Source organism: Chionomys nivalis, chromosome X (genome assembly GCF_950005125.1).
Source record: "Chionomys nivalis chromosome X, mChiNiv1.1, whole genome shotgun sequence".
NCBI classification, from domain to species: Eukaryota; Metazoa; Chordata; class Mammalia; order Rodentia; family Cricetidae; genus Chionomys; species Chionomys nivalis.
Genome location: NC_080112.1, coordinates 37,783,890 through 37,803,376, shown reverse-complemented (window position 1 = coordinate 37,803,376; position 19,487 = coordinate 37,783,890). Strand labels below are relative to the sequence as shown.

Below are 19,487 nucleotides of genomic sequence, written 5' to 3'. Positions count from 1 at the left end.
TCGGGAAATGAACGAGCAGCCTCCGTCAACAAAGCAGAGAACATTATTGCAAAATAATGATATATAAATATTCTTGTTCTTTGATTCTGGTTTAGAGTTAAAACTCTGGGATTCCAGGTATATGTTACCATGCCCAATGTGTACATTTTATTCCTTTCTTTCCTTTTCCTTAGTGACAGTGTGGGAGGAGCCCATTTGTTGGGTCCCTAAAGGACAGGCCTTTGCACCCCCACTTGATCTGTTTTGCACTCTTGCGGTTGGTTGAAAACAGGAACAAAAACAGGAACAATCTGTTGTTTTCAGCAATGTTTCTAAGGATGTTCACCCCTAAGCCATTGAGTTACGGTGATGAGCTTCCTGCTTTTACTGGTTTGGCCTCTCCTGCTGAGGGCCATATATACTTGTGAGAAAGTGGAATAAAGGGCTTGTCTACAGAACCTGAAGTTGTGTTGCGTGTTAATCCTGACGTCCCTCTCTCAGAAGAATGACAGTTGCCGTGCTGGCGCGGCACCCATTGTTCATTAAAACCCTTTCAGGCGTACTTGAATTTATAGTGATGAGGAGGACCTTAGTGAATCCCTGGATAGCTTTAGAATAGGGGCACATTGCTGTAGGAAATAACTTAGTGATTAGAAAGCTAGAACTTTAGGACTAGCATCGTGGTATATGACCACACCCCAGCAGGAAGAACAGTTCAAAATCATCCTTAGGTACATAATGAGTTTGAAGTTAGTCTGGGGTATATGAGATTGTTTCAACACTCCCTCGCCCACCCCTAGGCTTTCAACCTCACCACCATAGGTAGGGGAGAGGGGCTGGAGATTAAGTTAATTACCAATAGCCAGTGATTTAAGCAGTTGTGTCTACTTACCTGTGTAATGGAATTTCTATAAGCACCCTTATATTAGGCTTAGAGAGCTTCTGGTCAGTGAGCATATATATAAAGGGGCTGGAAGGTGCCCACTCCTCATATCTCACCCTATACATGTCTTCCATTTCACTGTTCCTGAGTTGTATCCTTTACTTTTTTGCCAGACCACTACAACCTTAGTGGGAATAGCCCTTTGGGTGCCATTAATCAGTACTCCCTCCCTCACTAGGGCTAAGTAGCTTCTTTATATTCAGATGCCACACATTGATCCTGTCTATTCCACCCACAGCTGTTCCCAGAGGTGATGGTTGGTTCCTTTGAGTAGCATTCTATCTTTTGAGTATTCAGTCGTGTCCTTTGGCAAATAATCCCACTTCTCTGAGGAGATAGGAGGGCAAGTTCCTGGTGGGGGTTGTGGTGGGACAGAGATAAGATAATGGAAACAGCTGGCTGATGTGGCTCAGGTGTATTAGCTTCATAGTTCCTCTGAGGACAGGATCTTCTCAGAGGACCTGAGTGGTGGTTGGGTGAGTATCTTTAAGCTCCCAATGTTGTTTGCCTGCAGCTATGCCTGTCACTTCGTGTCCTCAGTATCTCAGATCCCTCAAAAGATCTTCAGCTCAAAAATCTAGACAAACATACAGATACACCGATAAGCTGACAGAACCAAAGCCATTCCTTTACTTCTGTACCTGTCTCAAAAACAACACACCTACTCAAAACAGCATCAACCACATACCACACCTGATCTTCAATAAGTACACGGAACAAAGACCTATGACTAGTATGTGGTAATTACATAGGGAAGAAGAAAAATAACACTGCTAAGCATGGGACAGACTGGAGTTTTTTATGTATATTTAACACACAGCAGAAGGTATATGGTGTCAATAAGAAAATACACTCTGTGTTCATGTGAACCCCCATTATCAGCCACTAAGAACACTTTGGGGTGAGGAAAAGATGGGAAGGGGTAACATAAATAAGACTAAGAGGAAAGTCACTGCTGTACAGGCACACACGGGCAGGAGCACACTGCCAGGGGCACAGGGCCTCTTCTGAGAGAGTAAATACAGCGGTACAAGAAAACAGTAGCCACGGACTAAGCCTGCAATGCTTGGGGGACAATGAACACAGGTAAGCGGAGGGGTAGACATAAGGGGGTGTTGAAGGGGCTTCCTTATCTGTGGTAGTTCCAGGACCCCTTAGTTAACATCCATGACTTCAGAGTTGGGTGTCGAACCAGAGGCAGACGTCGGGATGCCAGATGAGACAGTCTGGGACTGGCGACGAGCCACATCTTGGCGTTGGTAGAACAAGACATAGGCTGCCTTGGACTGCAGGAAGAGGACATGGGTCGGTTTAGAAGTCAGAAAGTAGTAATAGAAAAGGGGGCAAGGCTGGGCAGTACTCCTTTAATTCCAGCACTTAGGAGGCAGAGGCAGTTGGATCTCTGTGAGTTCAAGGCCAGCCTGGTCTACAAGAGCTCGTTCCAGGAAATGCTCCAAAGCTACAGAGAAACCCTGTCTTGAAAAACCTAAAGGGGGGGGGGGGGCAAGTGGGGATGCAGAAGCTATACCTCAATCTGATTCTCATTCACAGGTGAGACACTACTGTCATCAAAGTAGTGCCACTGGCCACTGTCCTTGTTGCAGGCAAATGTTGTATCTGAAATAAACAAAAAGCCATCCATACCACCTTTCTGGCTCTCTGGGGTGTCCACATCTACTTTTATGCTCCCCCTGCCTTGATAATTTTGTCTCTGGCCCATATACATAGTCACACACTGGGTACATCCTGAGCCCTAGTTTAGACCCCCCAGGACATGTTCCTGCCCACAGACTGGCACATACAGTGTCCATCACGCATGCCACCATAATGGTTGGAAACTGCGATGAGATCGTATTTGTACAGGTCTGGAGCAGAGTCATTCTTTGGTTTGATGACAAACTCAGAAAAATCCAGATCCCTGTGGATGAGAAGATAGTAACTATGGGTGGGCTCCACCTGTACCTTCCCATTTCCCATAGACAGCCATTCACTCCAAGGGTCCTGACCGGATAGGAAACTGCACCAGGGTGTCCAGCTTCTCCCGAGATAATTTGGAAAAGGAAAACCGCTTCAGGTGGATAATGAGAACTTCAGGCAGCATCCAGAGGTCCAGCTTCTTGGTGGCCAGCTGGTGCTGCTTACAGGAGGAGCAGTACCTACAAATAGAACCCAAGTCAGGAATGAACATGAGCACCTGCCTTGTGTGCTCTTCATGTGCACCATCTGGTCTACAGAGATTCATTCTCATTCATTCTGCCTCCCTCTCAGACAGCTTCACTAAAAGACTGCAGACATGGATTGCTTCTTTTATTTTGTAAAGGTTCTCTGACTTTCTGTGTGCCTGGTACTCTCAATTGTTCTTGTTTGTGAGCTGGTACCACTCATGAACTCTCTTCTGACCATGCCAGGCCCTTACCAAGGGTTCTCCTTCTCAAGTGTTTCCACGGTGGTAAAGAGTTTGATACACTCCTGCAGCTGCACTGGACTTTTCTTCAGCATATATCCCACACAGTCGTGTTTCACATAGCCCTGGGGAGGAGAGTTAATGTCCAGAGGCTCAGGCATGAGGAAGGTCAAGAAAAATAGGGCAGTGTGAATCATAGACCATGAATCATGGCACTCCCAGAAGTGTGCAGGGTTCAAGACCAGGTCAGTCCTGGACCCAAATATCTTGGTTCTATTCCTAGCTGAAGTTAGGGGGAGGGTGTATAAAGGGTTGATGTTGAGCTGCAAGGGTCTCCCATCCCTAGGGTCCCATTTCCATTTACCTCAGCTTCCACTTCATCATAGTAACGCCTTTTCATCTCTGGTTCCCAATCCATGGCAATGTATGGCTGGGCTAGGGGTGCAGAGAAGATGGTTATGCTCCTGTTGCTAGTAGATTCTTCTGCTATCTGCAACCCTAGCCAAATGACATACTTTGAACTTCCTCAGGGGAGGTGTTCCGGTCACTGGTTCCATTGGAGTTCACCGTTTGCAGGGTAAACAGTTGCTTATGCCGTCGCCTTGGGGGCCACTGAGATGGGTTAAGGCTGTTGTTGTCTAAGAGGAATGGGCACCTCCTAGTGACCCCAGAGCTGGGTCCAGCCTGTTCCTGCTCTGTTTCTTGGACACTATTGGTAGTGGAAGGGCCAGGCATTTCCTCTTTTTCTTCATCACTGCTGCTATCTTCATTGCCATCATCATCATCCTCATCACCTAGAATGAGAAGGACATCAGGGGTGGGCACTCCATGGAACTGGGCTTTGATACATATCCTAAGGAACCCTGTAGGGTCTTACATATTTCCCAAACCTACTTCTCCTCAACCCCTTACCCATACTAAGTAAGATACACACACTCTTATTGGGCCTCTCTCCTTTCTCACTTCCTGGGGCCTCACCTTTTTCATCCCCATCATCCTCATCTGAAGTGGGTTTGGTCACGTATCGTCTGTAACAGAGCAGAGAAGATTTCCCAAGGCAAGGGGCACAAGGATGGTGGGTCATCCCAAAGTTTTACTTGAGTATGGTAGAAAAGTCAGTGGTAACTTACACATAAGCAGGTTTCTTTCTTCCCTTCCTTCCTAGTTTTTTGTTTTGTTTTGTTTTGTTTTTTTGTTTGTTTGTTGTTTTTTTGGTTTTTCGAAACAGGGTTTCTCTGTAGCTTTGAAATCTGTCCTGGAACTAGCTCTTGTAGACCAGGCTGGCCTCAAACTCACAGAGATCCGCCTGCCTGATTAAAGGCGTGCGCCACCACCGCCCAGCTTGTTTTGTTGTTGTTGTTTTGTTTTTTGAGACAGGGTTTTTAAAAAAATAACTATTTTATGTGCATTGGTGTAAAGGTGTCAGATCCCCTGAAACTGGGGTTACAGACAGTTGTGAGCTGCCATGTGGGTGCTGGGAATTGAACTCAGGTCCTCTGGAAGAGCAGCCAGTGCCCTTAACCACCGAACCATCTCTCCAGTCCCTGAGACAGGGTTTTTCTATGTAGCTTTAGCGCCTGTCCTAGAACTAGCTCTAGCTGGGAGGTGGTGGTATGCGTCTTTTAACCCTAGCACTCGGGAGGTAGAGGCAGGTGGATCTCTGTGAGTTCAAGACCAGCCTTGTCTACAAGCGCTAGTTCCAGGGCAAGCTCCAAAACTACATAGAAATCCTGTCTTGGAAAAACCTTTAAAAAAAAAAAAAAAAAGAACTAGCTCTGGCCTAGTTTAGCATTCTTAAGATCTAGGAAGGAGCCAGGCGGTGATGGTGCACACCTTTAATCCCAGCACTCAGGAGGCAGAGGCAGGGGAATCAATGTGAGTTTGAGGCCAGTCTGGTCTACAAGAGCTAGTTCCAGGACAGGCACCAAAGCTACAGAGAAACCCTGTCTCAGGGGAAAAAAAAAGGAATGCTAAGCTAATGTTTCAATACTGAGCTACATTCCCAACCCTTATCTGAAAAAAATTTTATTTTGAGATAGAATGTTTTTGTTTGGTTCTTTGAGACAGGGTTTCTCTGTGTAACAGCCCTGGCTGTCCTGGAACTTGTTCTGTAGACCAGGTCGACCTTAATCTCAGAGATCTGCCTGCCACCTGTGTGTGCCACCATCATTCAGCTTTGAGACAGTTTTAGTAAATTATACAAACTAGCCATATGATTCTACCACAGCTGCCCAAGTAGCAGGGATCGTAGGCATGCACCACCATACCTGGAAAATAGTAAAGTAGTAACATAAATGCATGAAGAAGTTAAGGATGCCAGTAGTGGCCTACGTATAGCTATTCATGTACTGGAGTATGGAGTTTAAATCTAAAGTCACTGGTAAACAAATATACAATTAGTTATGAATTTGAATTGACCTCAGAGATGCCTTAGGATGAACTTTTTTTTTTTTTGATTTCTTGAGACAGGGTTTCTCTGTGTAATAAGCTTGGCTCTCCTTGTTCTAGAACTTGCTCTGTAGATCTGGCTGGCTTCGAACTCACAGAGATCCACCTGCCTCTCCCTCCCAAGTGCTGGGATTAAAGGTGTCACCGCCTGACAAGGATGAATTTTTGAATCAGAATGAAGGAGAAATTAATTCATATAATACTTGCCTTCCATGGTAAGGACTGGATTTTAGATACAAGAATAAACTACCAGTAAAACTACTTTCAAGTCTCTCTGTAGAGACAATTACATACAAAATGAAATTGTCCCTACTTTGCCTTGTTCCCCTCTATATTCCCAGTACCAAAGAGAAGCACTAGAGGAGGCAGAGGTCTAGAAAAGGAAAAAGTCCTGGAAGTTCTATTGCTATGTTCAATTTGAACTGTCATTTGGATGTGCCAAACTCAGAAGCCAAGTCAGAGTGTTGACCTTGGTCTCCTCACTCAAATCCACCTCCCCTAACCTTAGTAAAGTAGCGGTACTTACGAAAGCCGATACATGAGGATGTTATATAGGCCCTCCCAGGAGAACCGGTCCCGGGGCACGGACACCAGGAGAGGGTGCCCAAAAAGTATCAGACCATAGTAGGAGTTGTTGTAGTCTCGGGATGGAGTACGTTCTCGCAGGTAAACAGGAACCACAATATCATCTCTTGAACCCTCAACAGGCTCAATCCGACCGGTCACCTCATATCTGTGTATGTGGTGGGGGTAGGGAGGTAGGCAGTCATTAGTTTATTCTTGACTAAGGAATCCCAAAAAAGAATCCCTGATTTTGCCCTCCAGTTGCTCCATTCATTCACTTCAGTCCAAAAAAGTGTAGGCTTTTTTCATTTATTATTAGTATGTGTGTTTAAGTATGGGTATACACATACCAAGAAACATGTGGAGGTCAGAATACATCTTGCAGGAGTCAGTTCCCTCCTTCCATCACAGGTTCAGGTTTTCAGGCTTGTGGAAGTGTTTTTACCCAGAGCCATCTTGCCTGCCTCACCTAAATTACTGTTTTGAGTGTATGGGTGTTCTGCATGTATGTATATATATCTGTGTATCAAATGTGTTCCTGGTGACTGCAGAAGCTAAAAGAGGGCATTAGATCCCGAGACTGGACTTCCAGATAGTTGTAAGTCTCCATGTGGGTGCTGGGAATTGAACCTGAGTCCCTGGAAGACCAGCCAGTGCCCTTAACCATTGAGTTAGCTGTCTAGCCTTTTCCCAAAATATTTAAAGGGTCTAAAAATCTGTGAAATATGGCACTTTATGAACTACCAGATGACTTCCATAGCGCTTTTTCTATATACTGTTTTAGGAAGAGTTTTGGTAACAGAAATACTAAGGGGGTTAATAAACAAGGATTAAAACATTTTTCCTGTAGAAAACACTTTCATTTACAAAGAAAAGTTCTCTTCTTTTTTTTCTTTCTATCTATCTATCTATCTATCTATCTATCTATCTATCTATCTATCTATCTATCTATCTGGTTTTTCGAGACAGAGTTTCTCTGTGTAGCCTTGGAGCCTGTCCTGGAACTCACTCTGTAGACCAGGCTGGCCTCGAACTCACAGACATCCACCTACCTCTGCTTCCAGTATGCTGCGATTAAAGGCGTGTGCCACCACCACCACCAGGCTACAAAGAAAATTTCTATTCACAAAGTACTGTTTAGTTTTTAGTTGCCCAAAGTTTTAAAATTGTGGGAAACAAAGCCTAGTTCAGTGGTAGCGCACTTGCCTAGCATGCAGGGGGCTTGGGTTCTAATTCCAGCACCTACAAAATAAAGAATGGATACATTTTAAAAGGAGCATATTGCTGGACACAGTGGTACACACCTTTAATCCCAGCACCTGGGAGGCAGAGGCAGATGGATCTCTAAATTTGAGGACAGTCTGGTCTACATTTTCCAGGTCAGCTAGGGTTACATAGGGAGACCATCTCTCTGGCTCTGGCTCTCTCTCTCCATATTTATTTACTTTTGCATATATTGGACTGTAAGTGTAGTTCACGTATTAAGAGTACTTGTCTAATATGCTCTTGAGTTCTGGGTTCCACTCCCCAGCAAGGCAAAACAAAAGGTAGGCGGAGCTTCCTTTTTTCACTCCCCTTAGTCTTTTCACTCACACAAAGATATCATCACGATCCAAGATGCTACTCAGAGGATCCTCCAGTTGGTAGAGCTTATAGAATCGGTGACTGAAGACATCAGCTACTATCATCTGGGAATAGGACAGGAACATGGGAACAGTCAGTATGCAAGGCCCTTTTTCCTTTAAAACCACCTACCCAACCTCCCTCTGCAAAGTCTTACCTTGTCTGGTGCAACACTTGTATGTGTGGACAGGGCCACACATAGATCTGAAATATTGCCTTTCTTGGGGACCACAACCCGGTGCTGAGGGAGAAATAACATCCACAGAAGAGGTAGGTTAATGCAGAAAACCTTGAGGAAAGCAATCAAATTCTGACTTCATATCCCTCATTGTGTTCCCATACCCCCCTCACCTGCTCTGGCTTGCGGCGGGGATCCATGGGGACGAAGAAGACCTCCAAGACCCTCCTGGGACAGACAGGCAGTGGGACGCTGAGGTAGCAGAAGGGGTCAAAGGTCACAGACACATTGCCACAATCAGGGCACACCAGAGTGGACTTGAAGAGGCCATGGAAAGTGTCCACAATCACAGAATCATTTCGTCGTTTGTGGTTTTGCCAGGCTTCCTGTGCTACTTCCTGTTGACAAGTGTCACAGTGGGTTAGGAGTAGAAGGAAAAGTTGGGGGTGGATTCATAGGGGTTTTAGGGAAAGGATCTATTGAAGTCTAGTGGCAGAAGGACAGCTAGGTCTATCTGGAATCTATGTTTACTGTCAGAGCTGGGATTTATGAAGGACAGGAGCCTAATTGGGGTTACTCTGAGGTAGGTATGGGAACAGGCATGGTGCTATGACAAAGGCTGGAGTAAAGGTCAAGGTAGGGAAACTGAGGAAATGGTAAGGTGTTAGGTAAACCAGGGAAACCAGAGAATTCCCAAGGCAGTGGTCATGCAGCTTTAATGGGTAGCCTACCAAATCCGGTCGCCCAGCACCATTGCATAGCTCAACATATTCTTTCGTTTTGACTCGATTGAGGTCCTCATGCAGTCCATCCAGGAGGAATGACAGTAGTTCCTGTGAGTCATGCTGCTGGTAGCCCAGAAACTGGGATGCAAAATGGCCAACCTTGTTCTGAGGGGACAGTCGGGTAGTAGAGTAAGCAGGAGTTAGGAGAAGCAAGAGAAAGGAAGGTGGGAGCCCATGGGGTTGAGTCACACCTTGAACACATTCGGCACAATGGAGCGGTGGTAGCCAGACCAAGTCTGCTTTACCAGATCAGCATAGGCCTCAGCAAGCTCACCCTTCATGCCCAGAGGGTTCCGGAAGTTGAGTTCCTCCAGGTAGCGGTTGTTGAGAAAGTACTCCGTAAGCTGTGGCACATTGCTGAGGCACTGTGGTAGTAGGGCCCAGTGAAAGAGGTAGAGGAGAGGTGAGGTGGCCCAAGTGAGAAAAGGAAAGGAAGGAGGAAGGAGAGGGAAATGGGAGAGAGAAGGAGAAGGGTTGGCAGTGGGGATGCAGTAAAAGGATCAGGGAAAGATGTCAGTATCTCTGGAGGAGGAAAATGGTAGTGCCAAAGGAAAGAAGGGAGAATGGGGAGCAAGTAGAGGGAGAAGGTGTTGATACTTCAGGAGAAAATGTGGGCACACCAGATCAGATTTGTGGAGCCTTGGCTTTCAACCTGACCCCTTGTGCTGAAATCATCATCCCCCTCCATCCCCTAGCTCTGTCCCCAATACCTAATCCCTGCAGCTGTGCCAGACATAGCTCTAATGGCCCAACCTGTAGGGCCGAGTTCATGAAGCATGTGTTGCCCAGATTGGTAAGGCCACAGATGCCCGGCTGGCCCTGGAAGTCTTCATCCTCTTCCGGCATGTTGTTCCTGGGACTGAATGAGAAACCCTGTGAGCTAAGAGCCTACTACGGGTGGGTGCTCTGTATTCATAGGTTCTGTATGCCTACTATGGGGTACCCCAACTCTACACGACACCCCAAGGGCTCACATGCCACACAGCTGTGCGCTGGGCCAAGTGCCATCTTTGTTTCGGGTCTCCATGATGACCAACTAGGTTAGAAGTAGAGAAAGGAAAAAGAAAACCATTAATGAAAGGCCTAAAGCACAACCTGCCCTTCCCTGACCTGACTACTGCCAGGAATCTGTCCACCAGGTTAGCTGTGCAGAGAAACCCTCTCCAGTGTTACCTGCCCAGACTCAAGGGAGGCATCAAGCAGTGTGATCTGTGTGTTGCACAATCGATCCAAAGAGCCCTCTGAGTTCTTGATCCAGAGGCGTGTATCTTCCTGAGGCTCCACCAGAAATTGCTCCCGAGCTGTTTGCAAGACTAGGTCTGTGGAGGGTGATGGAACAAGACCATATATTCTGGGATCCCAGAATACTGACTTCTTTGATAGCTTTAGCTCATTTTCAGACTTTGTTTACTTAGCCAATATCTGTGTCCTCAAATCAATCTCCAAATGAGTGACTCACACACTTAACACACTCATAACTCTTTTGCACCCCACTCAAACAACTGAAATACAGCTCATCCTCTCTGGACTCTAGTAGACACCCAGTGTCTGTGCTCAATTTGGCCACCACCACTTTTGTCCTCCACAGTTTGACTGGTGTCTTCTCAAGATGCTGTAACTTGATCCCCACACATCCTCAGGTCATTGAGATGTGACTCAAGATTAAAAACAGGAATTTATCCCAGAGGCCCTGAGACTCACCCAGAGAATCAGTATGGCTGAACTGAATGGTGAGAGCTGTTTCCATATCACTGTGCTGGACAAGCAGCAGCTCTATTGGGTATAATTCCACCTTTCGTATGCCAGGAAGTTCTATAACCTGTGAAGGCAGAGGAGCACCAACACCCATAAACCTACCCAACTGACAGGGGAATACAGGTACACACACCTCTGGACCTACCCCAGCCCTACATGCTCTTCCTCCTCCTCAGTTTCCATAGAAATCTAACATATGCCCCTAGTATCTGCCCCACCCATATACCTTGCGCTCAATAGGTGGCTGGCCATCTTCTAGACCATACCAGCTGACCAGGTAATTCCAAGCAGTCGCTGGGAGCAGCACATAATCCTCTCCTTCTAGCAGTCCCTCCCTGAGGTGCCAGCTTATCTGATCTGCAGGGAGTAGGGGGTGTGGACAAGAAAGGGCATGGATTAAGAAAGGAACTGTTAACTCTGGCCACCCCACAAATGACTAAGCTTAGAGAATGGGAGTATGGTTACTTGTGGGAACAGAGAGGATCAGAACTCCAGGGCAAGGTTGACGGGGGAGAGGCAGAAGCTTGGTACCTTCGAAGAGTCCAGCATTGTTGATACAGCCAGGAAAGGTGTCAGCATCCTGGTCCCCTTCCTTCACGTACACCTCCCACTGTTTATACCAACGTTGCTCCACAAGGAACCTGGAACCCAGACAGCAAAGGTGTCATATGATTATTTAGGAGCTAGCTATACAACTTCTCATCACTTGCAGAATTAACCACCAATCCACTATAATTCAAGAAGAAAGTTTTCAGCAGCATTTAAAAAATAAGTAAAAAGCAAAATTTATTCTGTGAAATGCATATTTGGATATTAGATTACTCAATTTTTTTCATTCATTCCCCTCTTTTTCCTAACGAGGTCTTGTGCCATCCAGACAGGCCTGGAACATACTATATATGTAGCTTAAGTTGGCCTTAAGCTCTGCGGATCCTTCTGCCTCAGCTTCCCAAATGCTGGAATTAAGAAGGTGTGTACATAGCCCCCATGTGCAGCTATGTTATGAATTTAGTTTGAATCTGAGACAGGGTTTCACTACACAGTACTGGTTGGCAGTAAACTTGTTGCCTCAGCTTCCATGCTAAGATTATAAACATGAATCACACCTGACTTTGAATTTCTGCATTTCTGTTTTTTGACTCTACATTACCCTCTCTACTCCCCAGACCATGCCATATTACTTGTTCCAGAAAAATACACATTCCCACCTAGGAGCTAGCTCAGGCCACAAATCTTATCATTCAGCCTATCAGCGCATACACTGTCATTCCTCCTTCCAGCTTTACTGGCCTTTACAGTCAGGTTATGAGGTTCACTTATGAAGTAAAGTTAATTTAGTATTTTCAATGCAAAGGAAGGCCCTGCTCAACTTTAAAAACAAGATGTTAGGGGCTGGAGAGAGATGGCTTAGTGGTTAAGAGCACTGGCTGCTCTTCCAGAGGACCCAGGTTTGATTCCCAGCATCCACATGACAGCTCACAACTGTCTATAACTCCAGTTCCAGGGGATCTGACACCTTCACACTAATGCACATAAAATAAAGTTAAATAAATTACTTAAAAAAGTAAATAAAAACAAGATTTCATTTCTAATTCTGTGTATCTCTATGTGTCTGTGGGTAGAAATGTGCACACGAATGTAAGTGCTCACAGAGGTCAAAGGCTTCAGATCTTCCTTGGAGCTAGAGTTACAAGCAATTGTGAACACCCTGATTTCAGTATTGGGAATTGAAGTTGGCTCCTCTGCAAGAGCAGTAAATCTTTTTAACCACGGAACCATCTATCTAGCCCCTCACCTTAAAAAACAGATTTTAAAAGAAAACTTAACATTAAAATCACCCTGTAGCAAAACTTCAGTTACTTTAGGATTGGGGATATAGTTTAGTGGTAGACTACTTACCTAGCATACAATAGGTCTTAAATTGAACTCTCTCTCTCTCTCTCTCTCTCTCTCTCTCTCTCTCTCTCTCTCTTTCTCACACACACACACACACACACACACACACACACACACACACACCTAACTAGACCTAACTAGCCAGGTAAACACTTGGGATGCAGGAAAACTTCTTTTTTTTTTTTTTTTTTTTTTTTGGTTTTTCGAGACAGGGTTTCTCTGTGGCTTTGGAGCAGGAAAACTTCTTTAAATGTGGGCCCAGCCAGGGCTAGCATAAAATTTAATCTCATAAAAACAGGAAAAATGCCGGGCGGTGGTGGCGCACGCCTTTAATCCCAGCACTTGGGAGGCAGAGGCAGGTGGATCTCTGTGAGTTTGAGACCAGCCTGGTCTACAAGAGCTAGTTCCAGGACAGGCTCCAAAACTACAGAGAAACCCTGTCTCGGGAAAAAAAAAAAAAAAACAGGAAAAACAAATGTAGACACCACTCTGGGTCAGATATCCTCAGAACAAGGTAGTCATTGACCCAGGGAAGGATGGGATCAAAGCAAGGCCACTGATGACTGTTACCTGATCAGAAAGAGTTAACTCTACCTTAAGCTCCAGCTACAAAAGTTCCATTGCCTGCACACAACACTCCTGCCTCAGTGAAAGCTGCCTCTTACATAAAAAGTTCTCTACTTGTGCCTTTTTCCATCTTGGTGAATTTTTTTTTAAGGGTTTCTTTGTGTAACAGTCCTGGCTGTCCTAGAACTCATTTTGTAGACCAACCTGGCCTCGAACTCACAGAGATCCACCTGCCTCTGTCTCCCAAACACTGGGATTAAAGGCGTGTGCCACCACTGCCTGGCAATCTTGGTGAATTCTTTCATTACTCCTATCACCACCATCCTGCACAATATAAAAAGTTACAGATAATAAATATAACATTGCTCTATCAAATTTATTTAAATAAGTTTACTAGTAAGCTCTTTACTGCCTATTATCCTATGGCCAACATATCAAAAGATGATTAAGCCGGGCGATGGTGGCGCACGCCTTTAATCCCAGCACTCGGGAGGCAGAGGCAGGCGGATCTCTGTGAGTTCGAGACCAGCCTGGTCTATAAGAGCTAGTTCCAGGACAGACTCCAAAACCACAGAGAAACCCTGTCTCGAAAAACCAAAAAAAAAAAAAAAAAAAAAAAAAAAAAAGATGATTAAGATTTGGGTCTTTCGTATAAAATTACTATAGTCATTTTCTTTTTCTTTTTTTTTTTTTTGGTTTTTCGAGACAGGGTTTCTCTGTGGTTTTGGAGCCTCTCTTAATTCATCTTATTTTTGGTGTTGAGACAGGGTTTTATGTAGCCCAGGGTGACCTTGAACTATATAAGGAGGATGGCGACCTAGTAATCTTTACCACTATGTTCTTATAAAACTAACTAGACTTCTCATCTTGATTGTAACATTTTTGAGACATGGTTTTACTTTATAGCTCCAGTTGGACTAGAGCTCATTATGTTGCCCTGGATAGCCTGAAACTCATGGCCCTCTGCTTTAGCTTCCCAAATGCCCGGATTTCAGATGTTTTACCATGCTCATCTTGTTTCCTAAATATTCTTCCCAGGCTGGCCTCAAACTTGTGGCAATCCTCCTGCTTCAGCCTCTTGAATACTAAAATCACTCATGAACTACCTTACCTACATCTCTTAAGTACTGCTTACCTGTCTTCCCAAACTTACCGAAAACATTCTTTTATGCCTAAATTATTTCTGGGAGATAACACAAAGGACAATAAGAATATATATATATATATATATTCATATTGATTCATTTTTTTGAGACAGAAACTCAATGTATGACCTGGAACTCACTTTGCAGACCAGGCCTGCCTTTTCTTTCATGGTGTCGGCAGTAAAGCAGGAGCTACCACACCACTGGCAATTTTTTTTTTATTAAAGAATTCTGCCTCCTCCCAACCACTGGCAAGTTTTAATTTGAAATTTTGCAATAACTTTCATTTTTCCAACTTCTTTTTAAGAACAAGGTCTTATGTAGCCTACGTTGACCCTGACTTTCTGATTCCCCTGCCTCTGCCTCCTTAATGCTGGGATAAAAAAGGGCCTACAAGCATGTGCCAGCATTCCCAGTTCTTCCTATTTAATATTTTTTAAATGGCACATCAAAAAAACTGAACTTTGGAGGCTATCAAAGAACTGTCACTAGTCTGTGGCCAGCCTGAGCCCTCAAAAGAACAAAGTTTATCTTCCCCAGTTAAGTACAGTTGCTCATGTACTTACTACTACTTCAAAACTCATACTACTTCAAAAACCTTTCTTAATGTCCTATGAAACTGGTTTCTCCTCATGTACTGTGCACCTCTCAGCTACCTTTCTTCCTTTACTTAGTAACTCCAGTCAGGCCTGGTGGAGGTGGCGCACACCCCTGATCCCAGCACTCGGGAAGCAGAGGCAGGCGTATTTGAGTTCAAGACCAGTCTGGTCTACAGATCGAGTTCCAGGACTGCCAAGGCTACATAGAGAATCCCTGTCTCGAAAAACAGAAAACAAACAAAAAAGAACTCATAGTTGCTTACTGTTAGGAAGTTGTCTGTGCCCTGTACACTTCTGCCCAGGGTTTCTCAACTGTCCTTCATTCAAATGTGTAGATAAATCATTGTCCTAAGAACTAAACTTTCTTAGGAACTTATCTTTTTGGAGATTTAAATGTGGTCTCAAAACCTTTAGGGCTGGGTCAAGTGGTTTGCTGTGTTCAGATCCTCAGTTATCTATGTAAAAACTGAGCAAAAAGTCTGGCATGGTGGTAATCTCAGCACTTGGGGCAAGGGAGTAGAGACAGGTTTGTTGGCCAGTCTAGCTGAAACAGGCTTCCGGGTTCAACCAGAAGCCCTGTATCAAAGAATAAGGTAGAAGGCAGGTAAGATGGTTCAGGTGCTTGCCACCAAGCCTGCTGACCTGAATTTGATCCCCCAGGACCTACACAGTAGAAGGCGGTAACTGATTCAGTTCTCTGAACTCCTCAGCAAAATCACATGGTGTGCCCCACCCCCAAATAAATGCATCTAAGACGTTTAATCAGTTAAGACAACCAAATTAACTAACTGCACTTGTTTAAATATGCTATAGAACCAAGCAAGGATGGGAGATGTAGATAATACTGACACAGATGCACAATTTGGAGCTAATCCTTGAGTTTAAATGCTTTATAAATACGTATTTCCCAACTAGGGCAGCAAATATATATATAAATAAAACATTGAGATACTTTGCTCTTACCTAATTTAGATAAGCATCAAAAGCTTGGCAAGACATATTTGTAACAATTCCAACAGGAGAAATAAATTGGCTTTAATACTCAACCAACACTGGTGTGGTAATTTTTTTAATGACGTGAAATTAACATAAAAACTCATTTTAAAACGAACAATTCATTAACATTTAGTACATTCACAATATTGTGTACCCACCACCTCTACTTAGTTCCAAAACATTTTCCTCACTCCAAAGAAGATCCACTACTGGCAGGGTAATTTAAAAGGCCATTAGCAAAGAAGACAAGACATGAATCAAAGCTTTGAGGACCTTTTGGACATCTCCAAATGAGCTACAGAAAACAGTCTGCTTACTGTTTATTTTCAGAATGGATTGAGGCTATTTCTTTTTGGAGAACTACGATATAATGGCATAAAATCATTATATCCTTCATTTTGGAACTGTAATTTATCTCCTCAATCATGCATACACATTTCACTGGCACTGTTATTTAGGACCTCTGTAAAGTGGGAAAACCTAGAAAAGGCCTTAAAATGTAAAGAACAGCAACAGTTTAATATGGATGGCCCTGAGAGGGAGGGGCTGGTGGGCTGGTAATCAGAGAGATTAGAGAAAAAAGTTAGAATGGAAGTAGAATGGAAGCCTCCAAGTTTTGCAAGCCACTCAGGATTTTACCATTTATGCATGAGACAGGAAGCTGTTAGACATCCTGGGTAACAGATGGACATGATATATACATATATATTTAAATATGTATTTTAAAAAATCACTGCTTAAGAGAACAGCATCTTAACATTTGAGAAACCTGGCAGACAGAGCTGTAGTCAACAGATCAAGGTTAATGTCTCAAATTACATCATACAGATAACCATTTATCATGTCATATAAGGGCTCATGGTATGCATCCAGTCTATTTTATAAACATTCTATGTGTGTGTGTGTGTATATATATATACACACATATATATATAAATTATATATATATACATATAAATATGAATGGTGGAAAATCTTATGATAATGAAACATGTGAAAAGAGCCCTTTAATGCAAAATTTAGGGTAACAGTTTCTCATGAAGCAGAGAGAGGAGCACAGGATTTTTTTTAATGTAATGTTATGCATCTTCACATGGGTGATGAATCCACACATAAAACTTTGCAATTTTTTTCTTTGAAATAAACTCATTGAAAACAGAAATCATAATAAGAATAAGAAGCAGTAGCAGCAGCAGCAGCCAGGCATAATGGAGCATGCCTGTAATTTCAGCCATATTTCTGAGTTTAAGACCAGCCTGGTAGACATAGTGAGTTCCCTGAGACTCTGCCTCCAAAAAAGAGGGGGCAAAATAATACAAAGACTCCTCTGTATGCCCTTAGATTCCCCAAATCTAACACACTTTATCCATTTGCTCTATTCTTATTTTTCCCATATCATTTTTGGGTTATTTTTATTTATCTTAAAATAGACAAAAATATGTGCATTTGTGGTATACAGCATGATGTGTTGATCTATACATTGAAAACACTAAAACAAGCTACTTAACATAGCAATTGTGTCACAGTTTTTTTGGGGTTAAGAACATGTAAAATCTATTAAGCAATTTTCAAGTATAGACTAGGTTGCTATTTATTATTATCACCATTTTGTACATGGGTTTCTTGAATTTGTTCCTCTTGTCTAACTAAACTTTGCATTCTATGACATATATTTCCATAATCTTCTCCCTCTAATATGCATTTTTACATAGGCTAGTTTTTCAATCATTTGATGTTGCTTACACCATGGTTCCTTATCCCTAAATTTTTAGGATGCACTTTTCATCCAACAAGGGATATTCTTTCATTACCACATTACAATTATCACAAATAAGCAATTATCAGTAGCAATATTTTATCTACTGGCCTAAGTAAAATCTCACCGATTTTTTTTCCCAATGAAATTTACAGTGAAAGAAATTATGAGAAAGAACCCTGATTTTTAAAAATAATTTATTTTTCCTTGTTCTAGGATCCAACTGAGGATCAGAAGTCGTATTTAGTTGTGACTTGTTAAACTGTATTAATTCCTTCAATCTGGAACCGTTCTTCAGCATGTCTTTCAGGACCTTGCCATTTTTGAAGCGTACGAACCATTTCTTTGAGCAGGATGTCCATCAATTTATGTAAAAATGTTTTATACTATAATATTTGTAGGTCTTATGAATTTCACAGTTTACAAAAAGAGGCGCAACTCGGAGAGAAATAAGAACCCGGGAGCAGTAAATTTTGAGGCAATGATTAGCAGTTTAAAAAAAATCAGTAAAAACAATTTGTCAAAGCTGTGGATTCTTTTTAAATAACCATTTTCTACTGATTACAAAAATTTCTTAAATAGGAATTTTTTTCAAAGAACCTTCCTTTGTAATCACCTGCACTTTTTCCTGTCCTAGGAAGGAGACCTTGGCTACGATGAATTTTAAAAAATATAAACTATCGCGTCACAATCTTTGCTCTTTTGCAGACGCCATTTTCTGCCCTAGGCGCCGCCCTCCTTCACCACAGTTCGCCCCACCTCAGCCCTTAGCCTCGTTCCCAGGAGCTGGGCACCCTCCCCAAAGCACCGCCCCTCCGCCCTCGGCCCCTAGCTATAGGCTATGCAGTTGCTCTTCAGCTGACGCCACCAAGCTCGTCTGGTTCCCAGGCGCTTCAAGAACTCGTCGGCCGTTCCTCGCTACCGACGCAACGTTTCGTAACACACGCCACGCCCCCGAGTTAAGGACGGAGCCAGCCTCCTTTCTGAGCTCCAGGTTCCGAGACGCAGTCCCCTCTCACCCCCTCCCCAGAAGATGCAGTCGTCCCCTATCTCCGAGGCCTTTCCCTCCACGCCCCGCCTCTGCCACAAACAAACCCCATTTTGTCCTCAGGCGGCCAACTGCCCCTCTCGGCCCCCGCCTCTTCCCCAAACGCTGGGATTCATTCACTAGCACCTCCACGCCCCCTATCTCCCACCTGCCCACCCAGCCCCTTCCCCGCCTCGCACCGCTTCTTCGTCAGAAATTTGGCTTCTAAGTACCCCGCGGATATTAACGCCCCCACGGTCCCCTTGGCCAAGGCTTCATTGAAGCCCAGCCTCACCAGCTTTCGCCAGCTCGCAGTGGACGCTCTCGCCCATTCTCGACTTGGCGCCACTGTTCGTCCAGGTCTGGCATTGCCTCACGCTGTCTCTCTCTCTCCTCAGCGGAGGCCGGGATGGCAGCTGCAGCTGAGTCCTCTGTGACCGCCGCCATCACCGACCGTTCTCCTCCAGCTGCCGACGCAACTGAAAATAGGAAGAGGACCCTCAACTGGCACTTCCGGATTCTGTCCCGGAAACGGAAGCAGAGCCCCCCAACAATCAGGGGGCTACTGCCATCTTTGAAACGTCACAATTAGGCAGAAATTGGGTGGTGGACCAGGAGTTAACCCTCCAGTCTGGAACTAAGACACGAGTGCCTTGTGTAATTCTAATACTAGGTCAAAAGGTCTTATGGAAGGTGGAAGCCAAAGGTTTTCAAGGTGAGCAAAGATGTGTGTTTAGGGCCTCACAAAGAATGCTTATAGCAAGTCTTCCTGCCCCTTGTTCTGTTGAGGACTGCAGCCCCCTATTGTGAAAGCAGCATTTT

General features: G+C 44.0%; 1 protein-coding gene across 1 annotated transcript; it reads right to left on the bottom strand.

Moving 5' to 3' along the window:
* Positions 1 to 1,529: 1,529 nt before the first annotated feature.
* Positions 1,530 to 19,158, bottom strand: Usp11 (ubiquitin specific peptidase 11). The gene is made up of 21 exons (XM_057759681.1): positions 18,961 to 19,158; positions 11,211 to 11,320; positions 10,906 to 11,036; positions 10,626 to 10,743; positions 10,098 to 10,243; positions 9,899 to 9,960; positions 9,678 to 9,783; positions 9,116 to 9,289; positions 8,871 to 9,029; positions 8,313 to 8,537; positions 8,119 to 8,202; positions 7,932 to 8,026; positions 6,301 to 6,507; positions 4,305 to 4,354; positions 3,842 to 4,120; positions 3,691 to 3,761; positions 3,339 to 3,451; positions 2,929 to 3,078; positions 2,725 to 2,840; positions 2,451 to 2,539; positions 1,530 to 2,208 (listed from the first exon to the last, which is right to left on the bottom strand). The coding sequence occupies exons 1-21, from the start codon at positions 19,110 to 19,112 to the stop codon at positions 2,077 to 2,079; spliced, it is 2,769 nt and encodes a 922-aa protein (XP_057615664.1). The 5' UTR covers positions 19,113 to 19,158; the 3' UTR covers positions 1,530 to 2,076.
* Between the last annotated feature and the right edge of the window lie 329 nt (positions 19,159 to 19,487).